This window comes from Agelaius phoeniceus, chromosome 12 (assembly GCF_051311805.1).
Source record: "Agelaius phoeniceus isolate bAgePho1 chromosome 12, bAgePho1.hap1, whole genome shotgun sequence".
Classification (NCBI taxonomy): Eukaryota; Metazoa; Chordata; class Aves; order Passeriformes; family Icteridae; genus Agelaius; species Agelaius phoeniceus.
In genome coordinates, this window is record NC_135276.1 from 21,083,817 (window position 1) to 21,102,423 (window position 18,607).

Genomic DNA, 18,607 nt, shown 5'->3' on the forward strand with positions numbered 1-18,607 from the left:
TAACCTCTGCCAGCTCCTACAAGCAAAAACCGGGGTAAGTGCTGTTCTGCTTGGTGCTCACTGCAGCAAAAATGCACTTTTGACTGTGCAAGAGGGAGCATTTCCCCATAAAGAGGCAAAGGCTGTGCTGAGCACACGGTGTAACCACGCAGCCAGGCCAGGCCCTTCAGGAAATGCTTCTGACAACTGATATAACCCTTGCTGTGGTGCTCTGCTCTGCCTCAGCCATGAGTAATCTCCTCCTGCTAGGGGGATCTGTGGATCTAGACCAGAAAGGAGAATTATTCATATATGGCATGCAGATTTTTACAAAAGCCTCCAGGCTGAAGGGAGCAGGAGGAGCTCGGGGGCTGCCAGCGCCCGCCCCGGGCAGGCTTGTGCAGCCTTATAAGGGCTCCAGTAACCCTGGGAGAAACAGCTCCTCACCCAACAGCTCCTCACCCAACAGCACGGAGCACCCAACCCCTCAGACGGGCTCTTTAATCCACCTCCCTCTCAGGGCTGCATCCCATTAGTCCCAAGTCCCTCCATGGAGGGGCAGGGAGCAGAGCCAGGAGTGCCCTCCTGTAAGGAGCTCTGCTGCTGACAGGCAGCAGCTCATAGCCTCTCCTCCAAGCAGGAGCCCTTGGAGCAGGGCAGCTGCCCTGGGAGCCTGCTATGTGATGGAGTATGGAACTCAGGAGCAAAAGCTGGTGATCACAGAATAAGCTGGTGATCACAGAATCCTGAATGGTCTGGGGGGGAAGGAACCTCAAAACTCATCTTGTTCCACCCCCTGCCATGGGCAAGGACACCTTCCACTAGCCCAGGTTGCTCCAAACCCCATTCAGCCTGGCCTTGGACAATTGCAGGGATCCAGGGGCAGCGACAGCTTCTCTGGGCACCCTGTGCCAAGGCCTCAGCACCCTCACAGGGAAGAATTCCTTGCCAACATTCCATCTAAACCTCCTGTTGTTCAGCTCAAGGCCAGCCCCTTGTCCCCTGTGGTACTCAGCCCAGTGCAGCACCAGGACCCCCCTCCATCTGCCAGAGCTGCAGAGCCCAGGCATGTAAAGCCTGTTTAATGCTAAATCAACCATTGATCCTAAGGTCCCATTAAGAGGAGAACGCTTGGTTGGCATCACTTTGCCACGCTCTCCCCGTGCCCACGGTGGGTCCCTGTGCCTGACCTGGGCTCTGCCCTCCCTCTCCAGCCTGCCAGGGAAGCTGTGCCAAGTCCCAGCTCGGGCCTTTGAACGTGTTGACAAAGGCAAGATAAATGCAAGGCAGCGCTTGCTGACAGGCAGGTACAACAGCGTCTGCAGGGAGGAGGTCGAAGTGCTTTTCCCCTGAGTCACTGCTCCAGCTCAGCTTCAGAATTAACCAGAAACAGGGCAAAAGCCACTCAGGCTGAGCTCAGCTCAGGCCCTGGAAGACACGAGCCAGTGAAGAAGCCAGAACTGAAGCAGCAGCAGGCCTGCCCTGTCCCCTCTCAGTGGCAGGAATTGTGTCCTAGTTACTTAGCCAGCAGGAGATAACTCCGCTTCCCGGCGTGCCCCGCGCCGCTCGCCAAACCTGCTCTGTAAATAACACACAGCCTTTGAGCTGCCGGGAGTGCATGGAATAAAATGGGAGCTGATTCATATTCCAACTGATCCTCTCCCTCCCCAAGCACCTGCGCCAGCATTAAGCCTCTTACCCGGCGCAGAGCGAGCCTGTATTTACATATCCTGCACTGCTGGGCACTGCTCCTCTGCCAGGGCAAAGGCTGGCATCTCCCCGAGGCTGCCAGGCAGCTGTTCCCCCTCCAGCATCCCTGATCCCACATCTGCCCCTCCCAGCAGCCCCACAGCACTCCTGCGCTGACCTGCACCTGCAGTGACACAGAGAGGATGTGGCAGATGCCACCAAGGTGCTCCATGACCAAACCCCGCTGGATTTTCCTGGTGGTTCTTTTGTATTTTTCTCATTTTGTCAGTAACATGAGCTCAGTCAGACAAGGAGTTACTGCCCTCACTGGGGAGGGATTGCAGGGGAAGTGACGGAGCTGGGGCTCACCATGCTCAGCTTCAGCTCCCGGGCCTGGCAGAAACTCCCAGGGGAATGCTGAGAAACTGGAGCAAGGAGATGAAAGGGAAGTGGATGGGATTTGTTCCTTAGCAGAATTCAGTAGATGTAGGTTTTCATGTTTATTTAAAGGTAACATTTGCACAGTTTTCTGCACAGCTATTGACTGGAAATGACTGATACTGACAAGGGGGGAAAAGGCTGAACGAGAGCAGACTGGGCTCATGCCTGGAGCAAAATGGGATGAAGAGGAGAAGTGTGAAGGTATTTATCCTTAAACTCAGATTTCATCTCAGTAGTTTCACCTAAGCCACGCCAAAAACCAGACAGCACCTCAGATCAACTTTCAGAAGGAGCAATTTCAGCAGAGCAACTCCCAGGCTGAGCCTGGTCCAGCAGTGCTGCTGGGGAAAGCCAGAGCAGCCGTGCTGACAAGGACCTGGATTTGCACCCAGAGGAGGAGAAGCTCCTCCCTCACCCAGTACACACCTGCACCATCCCCACATAACTCAGGTCTCCACAGCTGAGTGCAGAAACCCCTAGAAACACACAGAACTTGCAAAAGAGAATCTTCCAAAGGAGCCCCTGCTGCTCAGCTGACTCAGGTCCAGGAGAGCACAGCAATTCCTGGGAAGGACTGCAGCCACAGGGACAGAGAAACAAACCCAGCCCCATCAGCTGGCAAGCACCAGCACACCAATGTAAATGCCCAGGTAAGATCCCAGGACAACTCCTGCCATGTCAAACAATGCCATGGCTTCACAACTCCAGGCTCAAAGAGCAGCACCCCAAAGGAGGGCGGGTGGCCCAAAGATGTTACCTTTTTCCCCGTTTGTTTCTCCACCATGTCGTTGCTGAGAGAGAAATCTTCTGACTGTGGTGTTTTAGAACACCCACCCTTGGGCATCGTTCTGCCTTCCTTACTTGATCTTCATTTATGCTGCCATCGCCTCATCATCAACCGTCTGCAGGAGAGAGGAGAAGGGAGGTCAGACATCTCAGAGGGCCTCTCCATTGTGGGGGGAAAAGCAAGGATAAACCCCCTCCCAACCCCTGCATGGCAACACAGGATGGCAGAGCACCCTCAAATGTGGAAAAAGCTGCAGCAGGGTCCTGCCACCTTCCCAGAGAGTAACAGAGGTGCTGCAAGGACTCACACGTGGAATCACACAGAATCACTGAGCCTGAAAAGACCTCCCAGAACACTGAGTCCAACCTGTGCCCAACCCCAGCCCTGTCACCAGCCCAGAGCACTCAGGGCCACGTCCAGGCCTTCCCTGGACAACACCTCCAGGCATGAGAACTCTGCCATCTCCCCAGGCAGACCCTTCCAATGCCTGACAACCCCTTCCATGAAGAAATCCCTCCTGATGTCCAGCCTGAACCTCCCCTGGCACAGCCTGAGGCTGGTTCCTCTCATCCTATCCCTTGTTTCCTGGGAGAAGAGGCCAACTCCAAAGTGGATCCTGCAGCTGCAGACACAGCTTGTTTCCTATGCAAGGAATAGCCCAGAAGGGATCAAATCCCACCAAAGAGCAACAGCCCTGCTGCTCCTCATGCACAGCATCCCCCCAAGCCCATATAGAGCCTCCTACAGTGTGTCCTGAACATGGGGACACACAGACACAGCCCAGGCTGCACCCCAGTTTGCCACACTGAATTCCCAGACACGCTTGCAGAACCAAACAAATTACAAAACCTCTGTTAAAGATGCACTTTCTGAACGTGTTGCCATTGTGAGGTGGGAGCAGGGAGCTCGGAGGGCTCGGTGTTCCAGGACTGTTTCTCACAGCTCCTCACCCTGCCCTGCACCTTGGCCTGGGAAAGCCAACCTGGAGAGGACAAAGCTCCTGCTCCTCCTGTGTTGCCTGGTTACAGGGCTGGAAAGACAAGTGCCATGTGAAATACAGCAAGGCAGGGCTCAGAACACCAGCTGCAGCCAAAGCCCTCTCAGGTGAAAGAGAATATCCCCTCTCCCCAGACCAAGGCTGGAAAGCATCAGTGGAATGGGATATCTGTGACGAGTGACACCCCAACAGCAACTGGGCTCCTGGCCTGAGGCTGGAGTGGCACAGACAGGAACTTCTCCCAACATAATTGTCACCTGCCAGCTCTAAATTGAACCATTTACATCTTACAGCAGCAGCTCTGCAGAGCTACAACTGCAGGAAATTGTCCAGGGAGATGGGAATTCTCAGAGAGGAGAGAGAGAGAAGTCTTGTATTTAGAAGTTCTCTGGAAATCCCTTCAAAATTTTTGTTCCATTTACACCTCAGAGGCCTTGGGACACTTTGGGTTGGTTTTTTTTGTTTTGTTTTAAAGGTGGTTCAGAGGCTCCAGCCCAGCCCTGAAACAGCACAAACTCCCAAAGCACCAGGCACAGACAGTGCTGGTGTTTCCAGCAGGAGACTGCTTCCCAAGGCAGCTGATTCTCCAGCCCAGCTCCTCAGCCTGGCTGTGGAAAGGTTGTTATCCCATATTTCATATCCTGTATTTAGGAACAAAACTTTGGGAACTGAGAAAACAGCTCCTCATGTCCCCCCTGCTTGACACGGGGACAGCTGAGAGCCCCCAGGGTCCCCTCCATGCTGCACATCCACTGGGTCCCTGCAGCCATGCCCAGCCCCAGGAATCTCCCTCTGCCAGGCATCATTAGCCAGCTGGGAACACAGAAGAATTATTTCCCCTCAGTTTCTCTTACAGGGGCTCATTAAGGAGACAGGAGCATGTGCCTGGGAGGAGGTAGGAGCAGAGGACAATATTCCCTTCAATATTCACTGCAAATCCAAGAGGTGGAAATTCAGATTAAATGCTGGGTGAGGGACATTTATTTACTCCTTGTAACAGATATTAAACCCAAGCAGCTTCACCTCTGCTGACGGTGGGACCAACCACGCTCTGCTCCCAAACCCAGCCCCACGTCACCGCTCAAAGCGCTCCAGGATCCTCACACTGCCAATGTATTCCCAAAAAAACGTGCCCACTCCCAAGTCTTTGTGGCTGCTTGTACCAGGGTAGGCACCTATTCACGTGGAGCTTCCAAAACCTGTTTAACTGAGAAAAGGCCAGACGGATGCCAGATTAATTCTGCGCCCCTTCTGTTCGCGGAGCTGACTCATTACACTTGGAAAGCCGGCTGCCTCTCCGGGTAAACACAGCCCTGGCCTGTTCCACAGCTTGCAGGGAGTATCACATTTGCACAACAATTACCGACAACGACGCTGCCTTCCTTTCATTTTTAAGCACGTTTAATAAGTTCGTTTCATTTTTAAGCACGTTTAATAAGAGTCAGAGGGGAGGCACAGATTCCTGGCTGGAAGAGCCTTCCCCAGCTCGAGACAGCATTTGCAGAGTGGCAAATCTAGGGCTGCAGAACGACAAATTGGCTTCAATCCCTCCTAATTTAGGAGCTGGATGAGCCACCCCTTTCCACAATGCCCCTCTCAAGCTCACCTCCCTACAGGAGACAAGCAGCACCCTTCCTATTTCACAAACAATTAACTCAGCTCCTCGCAGGAGCCGATTACATGTGGCTGCACAATACCAAGTGGGAGACCGAGTGAGCTCAACAGAATATAATCCCTCGTACTTCTCCAGGAAAACAAAGGAGCTGTTTACCCCTGGCCAGGGGCCAGCCCGGTGCACACCAGGCCCCCAGACCCTGCTGCTGGAGAGGCTGGATCCCACACAGCCCCCTGGGAAAGCGGTGAGCAGAGAGGGGGAGCCTGCCCGGGCATGGACTGGCCTGGGTATGGCAGCTCCTGCTGTTCCAGGATGGCTGCATCCAGCAGGGAAGGCTGTGGTGGCCCCAGCCCATGGAGTACTGACAGCTGGGAGAGCAGGGCTGACACCCAGCCCAGTCACCCTGCTCTGGACTGGGGCCCTCCTGCTCCACCCTGCCCTGGGTGCGGGTCAGAGCCCCCACAGCACCCCGAGCAGCCTCCCACAGGATGGAGGAGCAGGACTCTGGAACACAATCAGGAGCAGGGCTGGAGCCATGAGGAATGAGTCTGGGAATGGCAGGGCTCAGCCCCGGGCACACCCACCCACAATCGTCCCCTGTCCCCTCACTGGGCCAAGGAAACAGTTGAAAATGGTTTTTATTTTGCCCAGGGCATAACAAGTCCAAGCCACACACTGAGACCAAATATGTCTGTGAAGGACCTCAGAAGGCCTGAAAGGGATTGAAAGGGATTGGAAGGGAAGGAGGTGTCATCTGCCCCTTGGAGGGAGGAGGAAGAGGATGAAAGCACTGCTGGCTTCAACCCCAGGCCGTGTGGGCAGCCGGGAGGCAGCGTGGGAGCAGTGGCACCCATCAGCCAGGACAGGCTCCCAGCGAAGGCAACGGGCAAACTGGGACAGGGACAAAGAACAAGGACAAAGCCCACAGACTCCAGCCCTGCCAGACAGCACCAACTCTGGGCCCAACAGGAGAGCAGTTCCTCATTAACCAACCCTATGGACATTCAAACTCCCCATCCCGACCCCTCCTGCTTCATGGAACCTGTGAGCAACACCCCAACATCCTCATCTGTGCCATGGGCAGGGACACCTTCCACTGGACCAGGCTGCTCCAAGCCCTTCCAAGCTGGCCTTGGACACTTCCAGGGATGGGGCAGCTTCTCTGGGCAGCCTCCCCACCCTCAGAGGAAAGAATAAAGAACATTTCCAGATGCATCTGCAAGGGGAATGACAGCCTTTCCTGGACCCAGCCCTCTTTCCCTGCCCTCCCGCAGAGCAGCCAAACTCCTGCCATTCAATCTGAAGCCACAACAAATGATCTCATGCCCACGATCTGTGCACTGCAGCCTGCCTGTACCCCGCCAGCTTGGAGTAAAAAAGATTGTGGAGCCTTCTTTAAATGCCAGAATAGGAGGGAGCTGGCTGGAGGCTCCTGCCCATGCAAACCCCCCAATGCAATTAGAGCCCCAGACATTATTTGCACAGATCCAACACATTTGTTTGGTCTGAAAAGGTTGGAATAGGAACAAGCCTGTGAAAAATGAAAATTTTAATACTTTAGTCTCCTTTAAAGGATGCTGTCTTAAATCTTTGAAAATTGCCTTTGATTAATAACTCACACCCACAATTTGACACTTGTCCCCCAGCTCTGGAAAGCAAAGGCAAAAAACCAAGAGCTGAAGTCTTTCAACACACAGAACCACTGAATCCCAGAATGGTTTGGGTTGGAAGTGACCTCAAAGCTCATCCCTTTCTACCCCCTGCCACGGGAAGGGACACCTTCCACTAGAGCAGGTTGCTCCAATCCCTGTCCAACACTTCCAGGGGTGAGGCACCACAGCTTCTCAACACCACCAGTGTCCCAGCCTCAGCCCAGCCCTGCTGTGTGCCCAGGCTGCTCCACCATTGCCTCCCCAGCACCTGCCCTGCACCAGGTAATCCTCCACCTGTCTGGCCAACACGAGCCACAGTCAGTCCCTAGAAGTGCCTGTGAGCAGCAGCAGGAGTGCAGTTTGGGGAACAAGGAACAATTGCTCTTTGTGCTCCAGATCAGCTCCGGAAGAGCAAAGTCCGTGGCTTTCCACGGTGAGTACACACGGCCGGGAGCAGCAGGAGCCCTGCAAACCTGCACAGCAAACACAGGTGGTTTCCCCAGCACCTGACAATGGGTAATCACAAAGATTAGCCATTACTGAGATAGAGCAGTGTGAGGTGCTAATTCCTAGAGCCAGAACTCAAAGCAAGGAGGACGGGGAGCCCGCGTTTCCTGGAGCGCAGTCGGTGGGGCAGCGCTGTCACCTGGTGTCACAGCTGGGCTCACCCTGGTCTCACAGCTCCATCATGTCCACCTTCAACCCCACATCCTTCCTTACCCTGGGGACCTGTTACCTGTTTGTTCCTGGCTTTTGAAAGGGAATGTCACTCCTAATCAGGAGTTCTTAGAAATGACATATCTTTCTTCACCTCTTTGCTTAGCTTCTCCTTCCCTGTTCTCAGTCACTGCCTGGTCCCAAGTAACTGTCCTTTCTTCCACCTTTCCAAAAATATTTATTCCTGACCCCATATATGCTGACCTCCTGATATCCTGCAAGGACTGGCTTGGACAAGATTTGCTGCTCTCTCAAACACACACCAGAGCCAAGTAAACTCACTAAGCTGGAACCACGGAATGCCAGACTGGGACAGAAGGGACCCTAAAGCCCATCTCATTCCAGCCCTGCCACAGGCAGGGACACCTTCTGTACATCAGGGTGCTCCAAACCCTGGCCTTGGACACTTCCAGGGATGGGGCAGCCACAGCTGCTCTGGGCTACCTGTGCCAGGGCCTCACCACCCTCACCGTAACAAAATATACTGATCCTGCAGTCTAAGTTACTTAAACTAAACTGAATTGAATAATATTACTGAATTACAACAGCTGTTAGTATTTCAATCTTTTGTGGGACAGATGTCCCTTCCCAGAGTTCTCAGCGCCTGCAGAAAACAACACAGTGGAGCAGCTGAGGCTGCACATGGATGTGCACTCAGGTCTCCAAGGATCACCATGAAGATGATGCTCATGCCCTTGCTGGGCACCATGAACGTCCAGCTCCTCCATGGTTCTCCAGTATGGCTCCACCACACGAGCCCATCCTGGCTAAGGGGTTCAATTCAAGCCACAACCCCACACCTGTGACCTCCCAGTGTCCCCTCCTGTCCCAGCAAGAGATCAGTGGTCTCCAATTCTGACAACTCAACATATTTCTACTGCACCAAGTGTTGCTATTTAACAGGATTATATTTGGAAATTTCTGCTCAACCACACTGTGATTCAGAATCTTCCAGCTGGGACCATTCTCAGGAGACACAAAATCCAAACTAGAAGAGCTCTGACAGAGCCCTGCACCCACAAGCAGCCACTCGCCCGTGTGGTTTCTCCAGGAGCAATTTTTCCCACAAACCCTTCCCTCAATTATCCGTCCACAGCTGCCTCTGGTATTGCTCCATTTCGGGATGCTGCCGATGATCTGGGTCCTGGCCAAGTTACAAAACTGTACTTTGAGTCAGTGCTCGGGGCTGTGGTCTGGGAGCAGGATTAGCTGTGATGTGGAAACCTCTGGAGCAGCCACAGGGCTACAGGAAGGCAGCTGCACCACTGCTAGCCAGGGTGGGAAAGCTGATTATGACACTGCTGTCCTCTCTGGGATGGCTCTGGATCACCAGCCCAGATCAAAACCTGATGGAGAGGGAGGGAGGACTCTGCGCTTCTCCCATCTCCTCTCGGCTTCTGCTGGACACCCATCAGGCTTCAGCCAGGGAAGAGCTGTAGCCACACCTGCCAACACAGTCACTACCAGAGTTTCTGCATATCCACCTCCTTAAAACAGTGACCAACTCCACACGACCATTCCCAGTGCTGCTGCACATGGGAGGAAAGATGCAGCCCAAACTACCCAGCATAGAGAGAACAAGGGAGAAATGTGAGGCTGCTGAGCTGAGGTGTTTAAGGAGCTTCACCTGCAGCTCACCCGGATGCGAGTGGGATCTTGAAGGTCCCACCAGCTGGGAAAGACAGGGATCCCCCCAGGGCTGCTTTATCCTGGCAGAATTTGACCACCACAGATCTGCAGAACCAGCTCCATTCCCAGGACAGTTTGGGAAGCTGGGCTCTGCCCCCTGTGCCCAGCACAGAGTCATGGCTGTGGCTTCCAAGCACAGCTCGAGGGGTTTGGGAGCATCAGCCAAGCCCCAGAAACGAGCCAGACCCGGCTTTCAAGACAGAGAAACAAGCGAGCACAGACAATTCCTGACCATCAGGGACCAAAGGGTGACAGATGCAGCAGCAGTGGCTGTCGGTGCCCTGGCAGTGTCACCCATGCTGGGGTGGCACCGGGGCTGCAGGGCTGGCAGGGGCTGCTGGCTCGCTCTGCTCCCTCCTCGGCCAGGCTGAGCATCCCCTGTGCTCCCACCTGTGCATGGTCCATCCTCCCACTGCTGCCACAGGGCCCTGTCCCAGGGGAGGCTGCAGGACCAGCACTGCTCCTATGGAAAGCTGCTGGTGGCTCCAGCAAGTCCCATCTGCTGCTCAGCTGCACAACAGGAGGGCTGGGGAAGGGAGAAGGACCAAGGGTGTGTTTGGGCTCATTTTTGGCTGTTTGAACGAGCACAGGCATCACCATCCTGTGGCCTCATCACCAACAACTCTGTGCCTTGTTCACCCCTGGGCACTCAGAATTGGTTCTGAGATAATAGAGCTGAACAGGGACCTGGCCCTGGGAGCCTGGGCTGCCTGAATTCCATAAATACTCCATATTCCCAGTGTCCACCTCTGTACATACGTGTGCACATGGACACACACACATTTAATGGACACACAGCCCCCAGTAAAACCCCACTGAGACTCACTCCTGCCCAGTTTTTGGTATCAGTGTGTCCACATCTAGGACAAGAAACAGCCTTAACTACAAATAAACCACATGACTTAAGCTCTTAAACCCGAGAGGAGATCACAAACAAGCACATTCATTACATAAGAGAGAAACCAAAAATATTTTGCAGAAGGTGCCATGACCCAACAGGGTACTTCAAGTAGACAGATCCTCAACTGAGGGCTCTGCAACACCAGCTACACCCCCCAGTGAAATCCCTGCTTGAGCCTTGGGGGATTTGGACAAAAGTTTTGGGATGAATGTGTTTATATCTGGTTTCAGTCCGTGATGTCGCAACAGCCATGTAACATCTTCTCCCAGCTGTGAGCAGGAAAATCCATGGCAATGGCAGCAAAACATTCCTCATTCTCCCATTCTTGCACAATTCTTCCCAAGACCCTTCTTTCCATCTCAGCATCCTTGTGCTTCCTCCCAGTGTGGGAACCTCAGAAATATTTTTGGTGGATTCAGGAACAAGGTCCAGACAGAACAAATCTTACACAGGGGCCCTGAAGGCATCAGGCTTTGGGGAAAACCCAGCACAGAACTTCAGAGATTTCCTCTTATTTGGGGTCTGCAAACCCAGGAGTTTTGTTTTCCTGTTTCTTCTTTCTCACTGAGGCCAGTGGCTTCCAGATCAAGACTCACATTTGACCCACATACAAAACACTTTGCAGCAGCACTGGGATTTGTTTGCCAAGTTACTGTCAGCTTTTAAATGACAGGGCAACAACTGAATAGACATGGACAGAAGGCCAGGTGGAAATGGGCTTGGAGCAACCTGGCCTAGTAGGAGATGTCCCTGACCATGGCAGGGGGTGGGATGAGAGGAGCTTTAAGGTCCCTTCCCACCCAAACCATTCCATGTTTCTATCAAAAGACTGATTCATAGCTCACATTAAAGTGCAGTTCTGTAAGCATGGAAGGCACCTGGGGAGATGAGGAAAAGCCTGGGCCATGAGGAACTCCAGCCCAGTGGCAGGGCAGCCCTGGGCAGGGAAGCCCTTCTCCCAAGCACAGCAGGAGCAGCTGGGCACAGTGCCAGGGCTGGGCCAGCACCGGCTCCAGCCGATCCACAGCTCCGGGCAGCCAGGAGGGAAGGGCAGGGAGGCAGAGAGGGGGCATGGAAGGGATTCCATGCACATTTCCAGGCTCATTCAGAGCTGGCTCCCCTTGTCCTCAGCTGCAGGTGCTCCTTCCCAGCAGCAGAACCATCCCCACACTTTCTGTACCACTCCAGAAGCCATGGCTCCCTGAGCCCTGACACACTGATACCAACAGTGGATTCCTGACTGGTTCAGCTCGAGCTGGAAGCTGAGCTCCAGCTGGAGCTGTGCTGCTGATGACAGCCCATCACTACTGACCGAGCTGTGTGACAGGAAAGGGCCTGCTGTGCTTCCGTGGGGCTCTGTGTGCCACAGCCAGCACAGCACACACCAATCCTGAGCTCCTCCAACCAAGCACACGCCCTCAGCTGCCAGGTGTATGGGGAGAAGCACCGAGCCCCTTACCTTCCCCACTTCTGCTCTTCTTGTTCCACAAGCCAAACCTCCTGTCTGATTTTCCCATTCCTGGTCCAGCACACAGTGACTCGGCTGTGGTGGTGCCATGAGGCTAAGGCCAGGCTTAAGCCAGGCTCAGCTCTGTGCCAGGAGGCTCAGGCCAGGCTTAGGCCGGGCTCAGCTCTGTGCCAGGAGGCTCAGGCCAGGCTCAGCTCCGTGCCAGGAGGCTCAGGCCAGGCTTAGGCCAGGCTCAGCTCCATGCCAGGAGGCTCAGGCCAGGCTCAGCTCCATGACAGGAGGCTCAGGCCAGGCTCAGCTCCGTGCCATGAGGCTCAGGCCAGGCTTAGGCCAGGCTCAGCTCCATGACAGGAGGCTCAGGCCAGGCTCAGCTCCGTGCCAGGAGGCTCAGGCCAGGCTTAGGCCGGGCTCAGCTCTGTGCCAGGAGGCTCAGGCCGGGCTCAGCTCCGTGCCAGGAGGCTCAGGCTGGGCTCAGCTCTGTGCCAGGAGGCTCAGGCCGGGCTCAGGCCGGGCTCAGGCTAGGCTCAGCTCTGTGCCAGGACCCTGGCCAGCCACACGTCACAGCCCAGGGGAAGGGGCCATCCTGAGCCAGGGGCTGGCAGGGAGGTTTGGGCACGGCACAACCCTGCTGCTCAGTTGTAAATACTCAAAGCAAGGTGAGTTCTCCACAAACCTGCAGCTTTCCATCTCCCAAATCACACAGCTTTTGAAGGAGCTCTATTGTATATAAACACACAGGAATGCATTTATCAAAAAGGGTATGTTCTTGTATGGAGGAAACTCCATTTTCTCTGCAGAGCTCTTGTTGAAGGTGCCATGGGGAGCTTTAAGAACAGACTTGCTTTAACAGATTTTTCTCTAAGGACATGAGTCCCCAAAAACAAAAACCTGAGAGCTTCTCCTGATTTTGAGCCCAGTGAAGTGACACAAGGCCTCTGGTAAAACAGTTTGTTATAAAGCTGTTGCTTCAACACTGGCCAAAACCTGAGAATACCCAGAGAGGTTGTGGATTCTCCATCCCTAGAAGTGCTCAAGGCCAAGCTGGACAGGGCTTGGATCAACCTGCTCTAGTGGAAGGTGTCCCTGCCCATGGCACAGGGTGGGACAAGATGAGCTTTAAAGTCCCTTCCAAACCAAACTACTCCATGACTCTGTAATTCTAGGAATACCTGGAGCACCTGACCAGACACATGCTGTGGTGGGATGTATGGCCCTGCTGATGTCCCCAGCACAGCCCCAGCACAGCTCACCCAGGAGCCCCAGCATCTCCCAAAAGGCAAAGCTCAGACAACACATACGTGTGGCAAACTGGGGGAAAAAAACCCAACAGATTCTCTGCCGCCTCCTTGTCTTCCTTAAAAAGCAAGGTCTGTCTCCCAGCTGCCTGCTGGATCCGCCTGCCTCCCCCAGGCTGAGGAGCCCAGGGTGAACGAACACGTGGCACTCGGCAGCAGAGTTTGGAGAAGGGAGGGATCAAAGCCAGGCTTTGTGACCCTGGCAGGGGGGAAATAAGCTGGGAGTGTCAAGAACCTCTACCCCAAAGGCAACCCAAAGCCAGACTGCAGCCACACCACAATAACACCTCAGGGGAGCATGGAGCCAAGCCTTGGAGCAGGATGATGAGGATCCAGGTGGGAATGGAACAATGGGAGCAGTACTATTTACTGCTGGTCCCCCAGGTCTGTGCCAGGCCAACGTGGCACACCTGGCACACAGCACAGGCAGTCCCAGCAGGATCACAGCAAGCAAAAGGGAACCACAGCCTCGAGAGCTGAGCACAGCCAGCTCTCCTTGTGATCTGAGGGCTGAACCTTCTCAAAAACCAGAGTGGAACCCCAGTAGAACCAGGCTCAGGAGCACACAGCCATGCTGAGCTCCCCCTGCACCTGAGGGCAGATGCTGCTGGTGCCCACGGAGGGCTCAGCCCCAGGGGTCTCAGGAGCAGAACAGGAGTGCCAACCTTGGCAGAGTTTTGTGCTCTTGGCTCAGTCCTTCACCTGTGTGGTGAATTAGGGCACAGAAAACAATCCAACCACGTCTTGTCCCAAACTGATTTTGCCCCCCAGCCAAGGTGAGGGAGATGGGAATGTCAGAGCTGTGGTTCCCAAGCACTCATAGTGAAGCTCATCCACCTCTCCAGAGAATCCCACAGACTGGGCAGCTCCACCAGACACCTCCTGACTGAAACCTGCCCAGCAGAGCCTGGCCAGCTCCAGGGAACACTGCCCTGTGCTCCCAGAAAACACCGAGGTTCACGTACCCCACCCCTGGGCTGGGGGATACAGGACTCAAGCCACAACAAAACATCTGAATTCACCAATGGGCTCCACGTGATCCCACCACGAGCTCCACAACCTGCAGGAGCAACACAGGAATTTCCTCCTTGGGCTGCTGACCTACTAAACTGGTTGGAATCAGCAGCATCAAACACTGCACGTCGGAAAGGGGTTTAACGGGCTGGAAAGGGGTTTTACAGCCTGGAAGGGCTTTCGCTGCCCGCACGCTCCGTGCTGGCTCTGCAGGGAGCTGCTCTCGTGGCTGGGCAGAGCCCAGCTCCCTCGGGGCCGTGTTTGCCCAGGCCAGCAGCCGCCTGCCCCGGCTGTGCAAACAGCGGCCCCGGGAGCCGCCGGCCCCGCGCAGTATCGTGGCAACGTGGCTGAAGCCGGCTTTGCAAACTCACCAAGTGTGCAAATTAATTTCATTATCCGCTCTCGCACATCATGAGGAGGGAAAACAAATAACCTGCCCGAAAGTACATTCTAGTAATTATTAACAGGGCGTCAGCAGAGCCCGGGGGAGCGGAGAGGATGGGCCGGGAGCAGAGCCTGGCACTGCCTGGCCAGAGCGCTCCGCACGTCGGGACTCCGGAAATCTAAAACCCAGCCTCGTGTGCCTCTGCTCCCTGCTCAGCCCCAGCATTCTCCGCACGCCTGGCTGCACTTACACCCTCTCCCAGCAGCAAAACCATCCCAGTAACTCACCAGCAAAGCTCTTGGCTTCCATTTGCTTTTGCTTTCACGGAATCATTGAGATTAGAAAAGGCCTCCAAGACCAGCAAGTCCAACCTGTGACCAATCCCTACCCTATCACCAGACCAGAGCACCGAGTGCCACGTCCAGGCACCCCCTGAACACCCCAGGGATGGGGACTCCACTACCCCCCTGGGCAGCCCCTGCCAATGACTGACAACCTTTTCCATGAAGAAATTCTTCCCAATGTCGATCCTGAGCCTCCCTTGCACAAAGTCCCTCTTCCCCCCATAAACACTCTGGAGCACCCTGAGCTATCAGGGCTGTACACAAACCTCCTCTGGCAATGACTAAAACCCAGGTGTGCACTGAGTGTTCTGATTCCTATTTTATTTTACAATAAAAGCCTCCTTCAGCTTGGCAGCGATGCTGCTCTGTCCCAGAAATCCCCCTCTCCTCCAAAAATGAGAGCAAACTCTGAGATTTAATACCCTGTAGCACATGATAATTTAATCCAGTGCTGCATGCCTGGATTACATGACCCCTTCCCCATCCTGACAGGCACAAACCCTGTTCTCTGGCAAAATATGTTTAGGGAGCTGGAATTTCTGCCTTAGGGTTCACACAATAATCTTAACTCTTAGAAATCCATGCCACTCCCTTGTCCCCATGACGATGTGGCTGTAGATGACAATAAACACCAAGGGCTTGACCCCCACCACAAAGCACTCCTGAATGCTCTATCTGTGCCAGGAATTGAGGAGATTCCTCCCTGGCTGCCTCCTGGAGGGCACTTGGAAAGCACTTTCTGAGGCTCCCAGTTAGGGGGATTTAGTTTAATCACGGAAAACGGAGGGGTTCTCAGTTTGGAGGAGAGCAGAGCACTCTGAACCTACCAAAACCAGGCTGGACAAGGCTGGGAGGAGGGTGTCCCTGCCCATGGCAGGGGGTGGAACAGGATGAGCTGCAAGATCCCACCCAAACCAGCCCATGATTCTGTGATTCTACAGCAGGGCTGTGGCAGAGCTCCAGCAGATCTTCAGGCATTATTAGTAAGCCATTAAGAGACACTGTCAAGACAGATAGGCTTTGAGATTGCTTTCCAAGGCAGTTGTCAGGGACTTTGGGATGCACCAGGTGCTGCAGCAGCAGCTCAATTTTCCCTGCAAGCAGCCTGTCATGTGAGCACTGCTTTAACAGGGACCTCACAGCAAGAACTCAAGATTTTTCCAAGGTGCAGCCACATCCTAAAGCCTGGCATTGCACCATGGCCATGGGACTTAGTCAGAGCCTGGTTTGGATGGGATTCCTGTACAAACCTGCTCCCATGGGAGCACTCAGCTCCCTGCAGGCACAGCCTGGGGACAGAGCACCCCGACCCAGGGGTGCTGATTCACCAGACAGGCTCATCCACCCCCTGTCCCAGCGCCAGAGGGGCACCAGAGCCCGTGGACGCATCTGTGCCCTCCTCACTCCCTGTGCCTTGTTTTTGGTAGGGAAGATCCAGCTGCATGTCCACAAGCCCTTAAAACAAACTCCCCAGTGGTTCCTGGAGCTTTTTATCCCCCATGTTCTTGAGAACATCAATATAAACAGATCTGCACAGAAATTCTTTCATCTTCTTCTACTGGCCAAGGGCTCCTTGTGCTGCTCTGCAAGGCTGGAGAGTGTGATGGATGACCTTCAAGGGCTGCCCCAGCCTTCCTCCTCCTCCCATTCCACCAAGAGATCACAAACCAAGCCACGGCTCCTCATGGAACCTACATGCTCCACGCACACAGAATCCCAGAGTCACTGAGTTTGGAAAGGACCTCCAAGATCCCCACGTTACTGCAACTCCATGGGATCTTCATGCTCCATTCCCAGCCACTGCCCGTCTGAGAAGGTGCAGGTCCCCACTGGCCAAATCCAAAGGTATTTTCACATTCCCCTCTATTTCCAAGCAGTTTCTGTATGACTCACACTCTGTCACAATCTATTTTCCCTGAGTTAAGTCAAAGTGCAGGGATTTGAAGTCAAGTCATCCATTCATGTTGTATTTTCTCCTCTTTCCCTCTCTCCTCAAGACCTCCCCCAGTACATTTTCCAAAAGTGCTCTGTATATCCCTATTCTGCTGGACCTGGCCACATGGTTTTACAGGAACAGCATTAACCAACACGTTTAATCCAGATTGCTTTTTGGTTATATGGGTTTTTCTCCTTTTTTTAAAATCAGCAGTACAGTTTTCCATACTCTAAGTGGATTCGAAGATCATCCACAACACCATTGCCACTCTTCCATTTAAAGACACACTTAGCATTTCTCAGAGAGCACAGGCAAGACCTTCACACCATGAGAGGGGCAATTTTCTGCCTTTCTAATGTTACAAAGCACCTGTTTCTAGTTCTAGGCCGTAACACACTGTCCATAAGTGTGTGTGAGCAGGGAACACTGCAGGTCCAGAGCTGGAAGTAGCTCTCCAATCCCTCATTACTCTGGATGGATGGATGGATGGATGGATGGATGGATGGATGGATGGATGGATGGATGGATGGATGGAAATTGCTGGATCAGGACACTTCCACCCGCTGGTTTTCTCTCCCATCCTTATTTTTTTGCATCTTTACATCCTTTTGCATCTTTAACACGTGACCAGCCTTAAGAAGCTGAGTTCTGTCCTCATTTTAGTGCGAGCTTACCACGCTGCTGCTGCCATCAGCCCAAGGGTGTGAGTCACAACCCAGCCTGCACATGAAGAGATTTATTTAAAATTCCAGGGAAAATGTTAACGCCTCGGTGCCGTACGGGGAAAGTCTATCCCACCCATCCCACCCACTGTGCTGCTCCAGCCCCAGCACCTGGGCTGGGTGTGCTGAGGCACCAGAGAGCCAGGCTGGAGCTGGAAACATCTCCAGCAGCTGCCCCAGCACACGGGGGCTTCACTGTTCCCATTCAATCCCACCTTCCATGCAAAAGGGAACAACTGCACCAAGTCCAAGGAAAACTCCTCATATAATTATTCCCAATGTGCTCTGAGCACAAGTTCCTCCCCTGGCAGCCATGGCAGGCTGAGGTTTAAAGGACACCTGAATGTAGCCCCCGTGTAGGAATTATAGCTGCCAACAATCTAGAAATAATTATTTAGTCATTTTAGCAAATCCTTACATGGCCTCTCAATACTTAATAGGGCCCATGAGAAACATGGGGACAAACCTTCCTGGTGCAACAGGACAAAGGGTGATGGTTTTAAATTAAAAGAGGAGAAATTCAAATCAGATATAAGGAAGAAATTCTTCCCTGTGAGGGTGGGGAGGCCCTGGCACAGGGTGCCCAGAGAAGCTGTGGGACCCACCTGGGTCCCTGGAAATGTCCAAGGCCAGGCTAGAGGAGGCTTGTAGCAACCTGGGCTAGTGGAAGGTGTCCCTGGCATGGCAGGGGGTGGAACAGGATGGACTTTAAGGTCCTTCCAACCCAAACCACTCCATGATTCTGCGAGGATTCCATACTGATGCTCCCAAGAGTGGCAGCTCAGCGTGGTTGGACTTGAGGGCCAAGTCTCCAGCTCCCACTTCCAGGCTAATCCATCACCTGTCAGAGGTCAAACAGCCCTTCCCACAACACAGCACAAGTGACAAACTCCTTAAGGCCACACATCAGCCATGACTGGTTCAAACACCACTGGCCAACAGACCCCACAGGTGCCATCAGAGATGGTTCTCCTGA

The 18,607-nt window shown here is 53.9% G+C and overlaps 1 protein-coding gene across 4 annotated transcripts in view; it reads right to left on the bottom strand.

Annotated features, from left to right (window-relative positions):
• The window catches only part of ANKRD11 (ankyrin repeat domain containing 11), a 130,648-nt gene that overhangs the window by 30,167 nt on the left and 81,874 nt on the right, over positions 1 to 18,607 (bottom strand). For all 4 annotated transcript variants that reach the window (XM_054640918.2, XM_054640920.2, XM_054640919.2 and 1 more), the window contains one exon: positions 2,867 to 3,011. In XM_054640918.2, coding sequence (XP_054496893.2) covers positions 2,867 to 2,953 — 87 coding nt within the window. In that variant the 5' untranslated portion in view covers positions 2,954 to 3,011. The remainder of the gene's footprint in view (positions 1 to 2,866; positions 3,012 to 18,607) is intronic.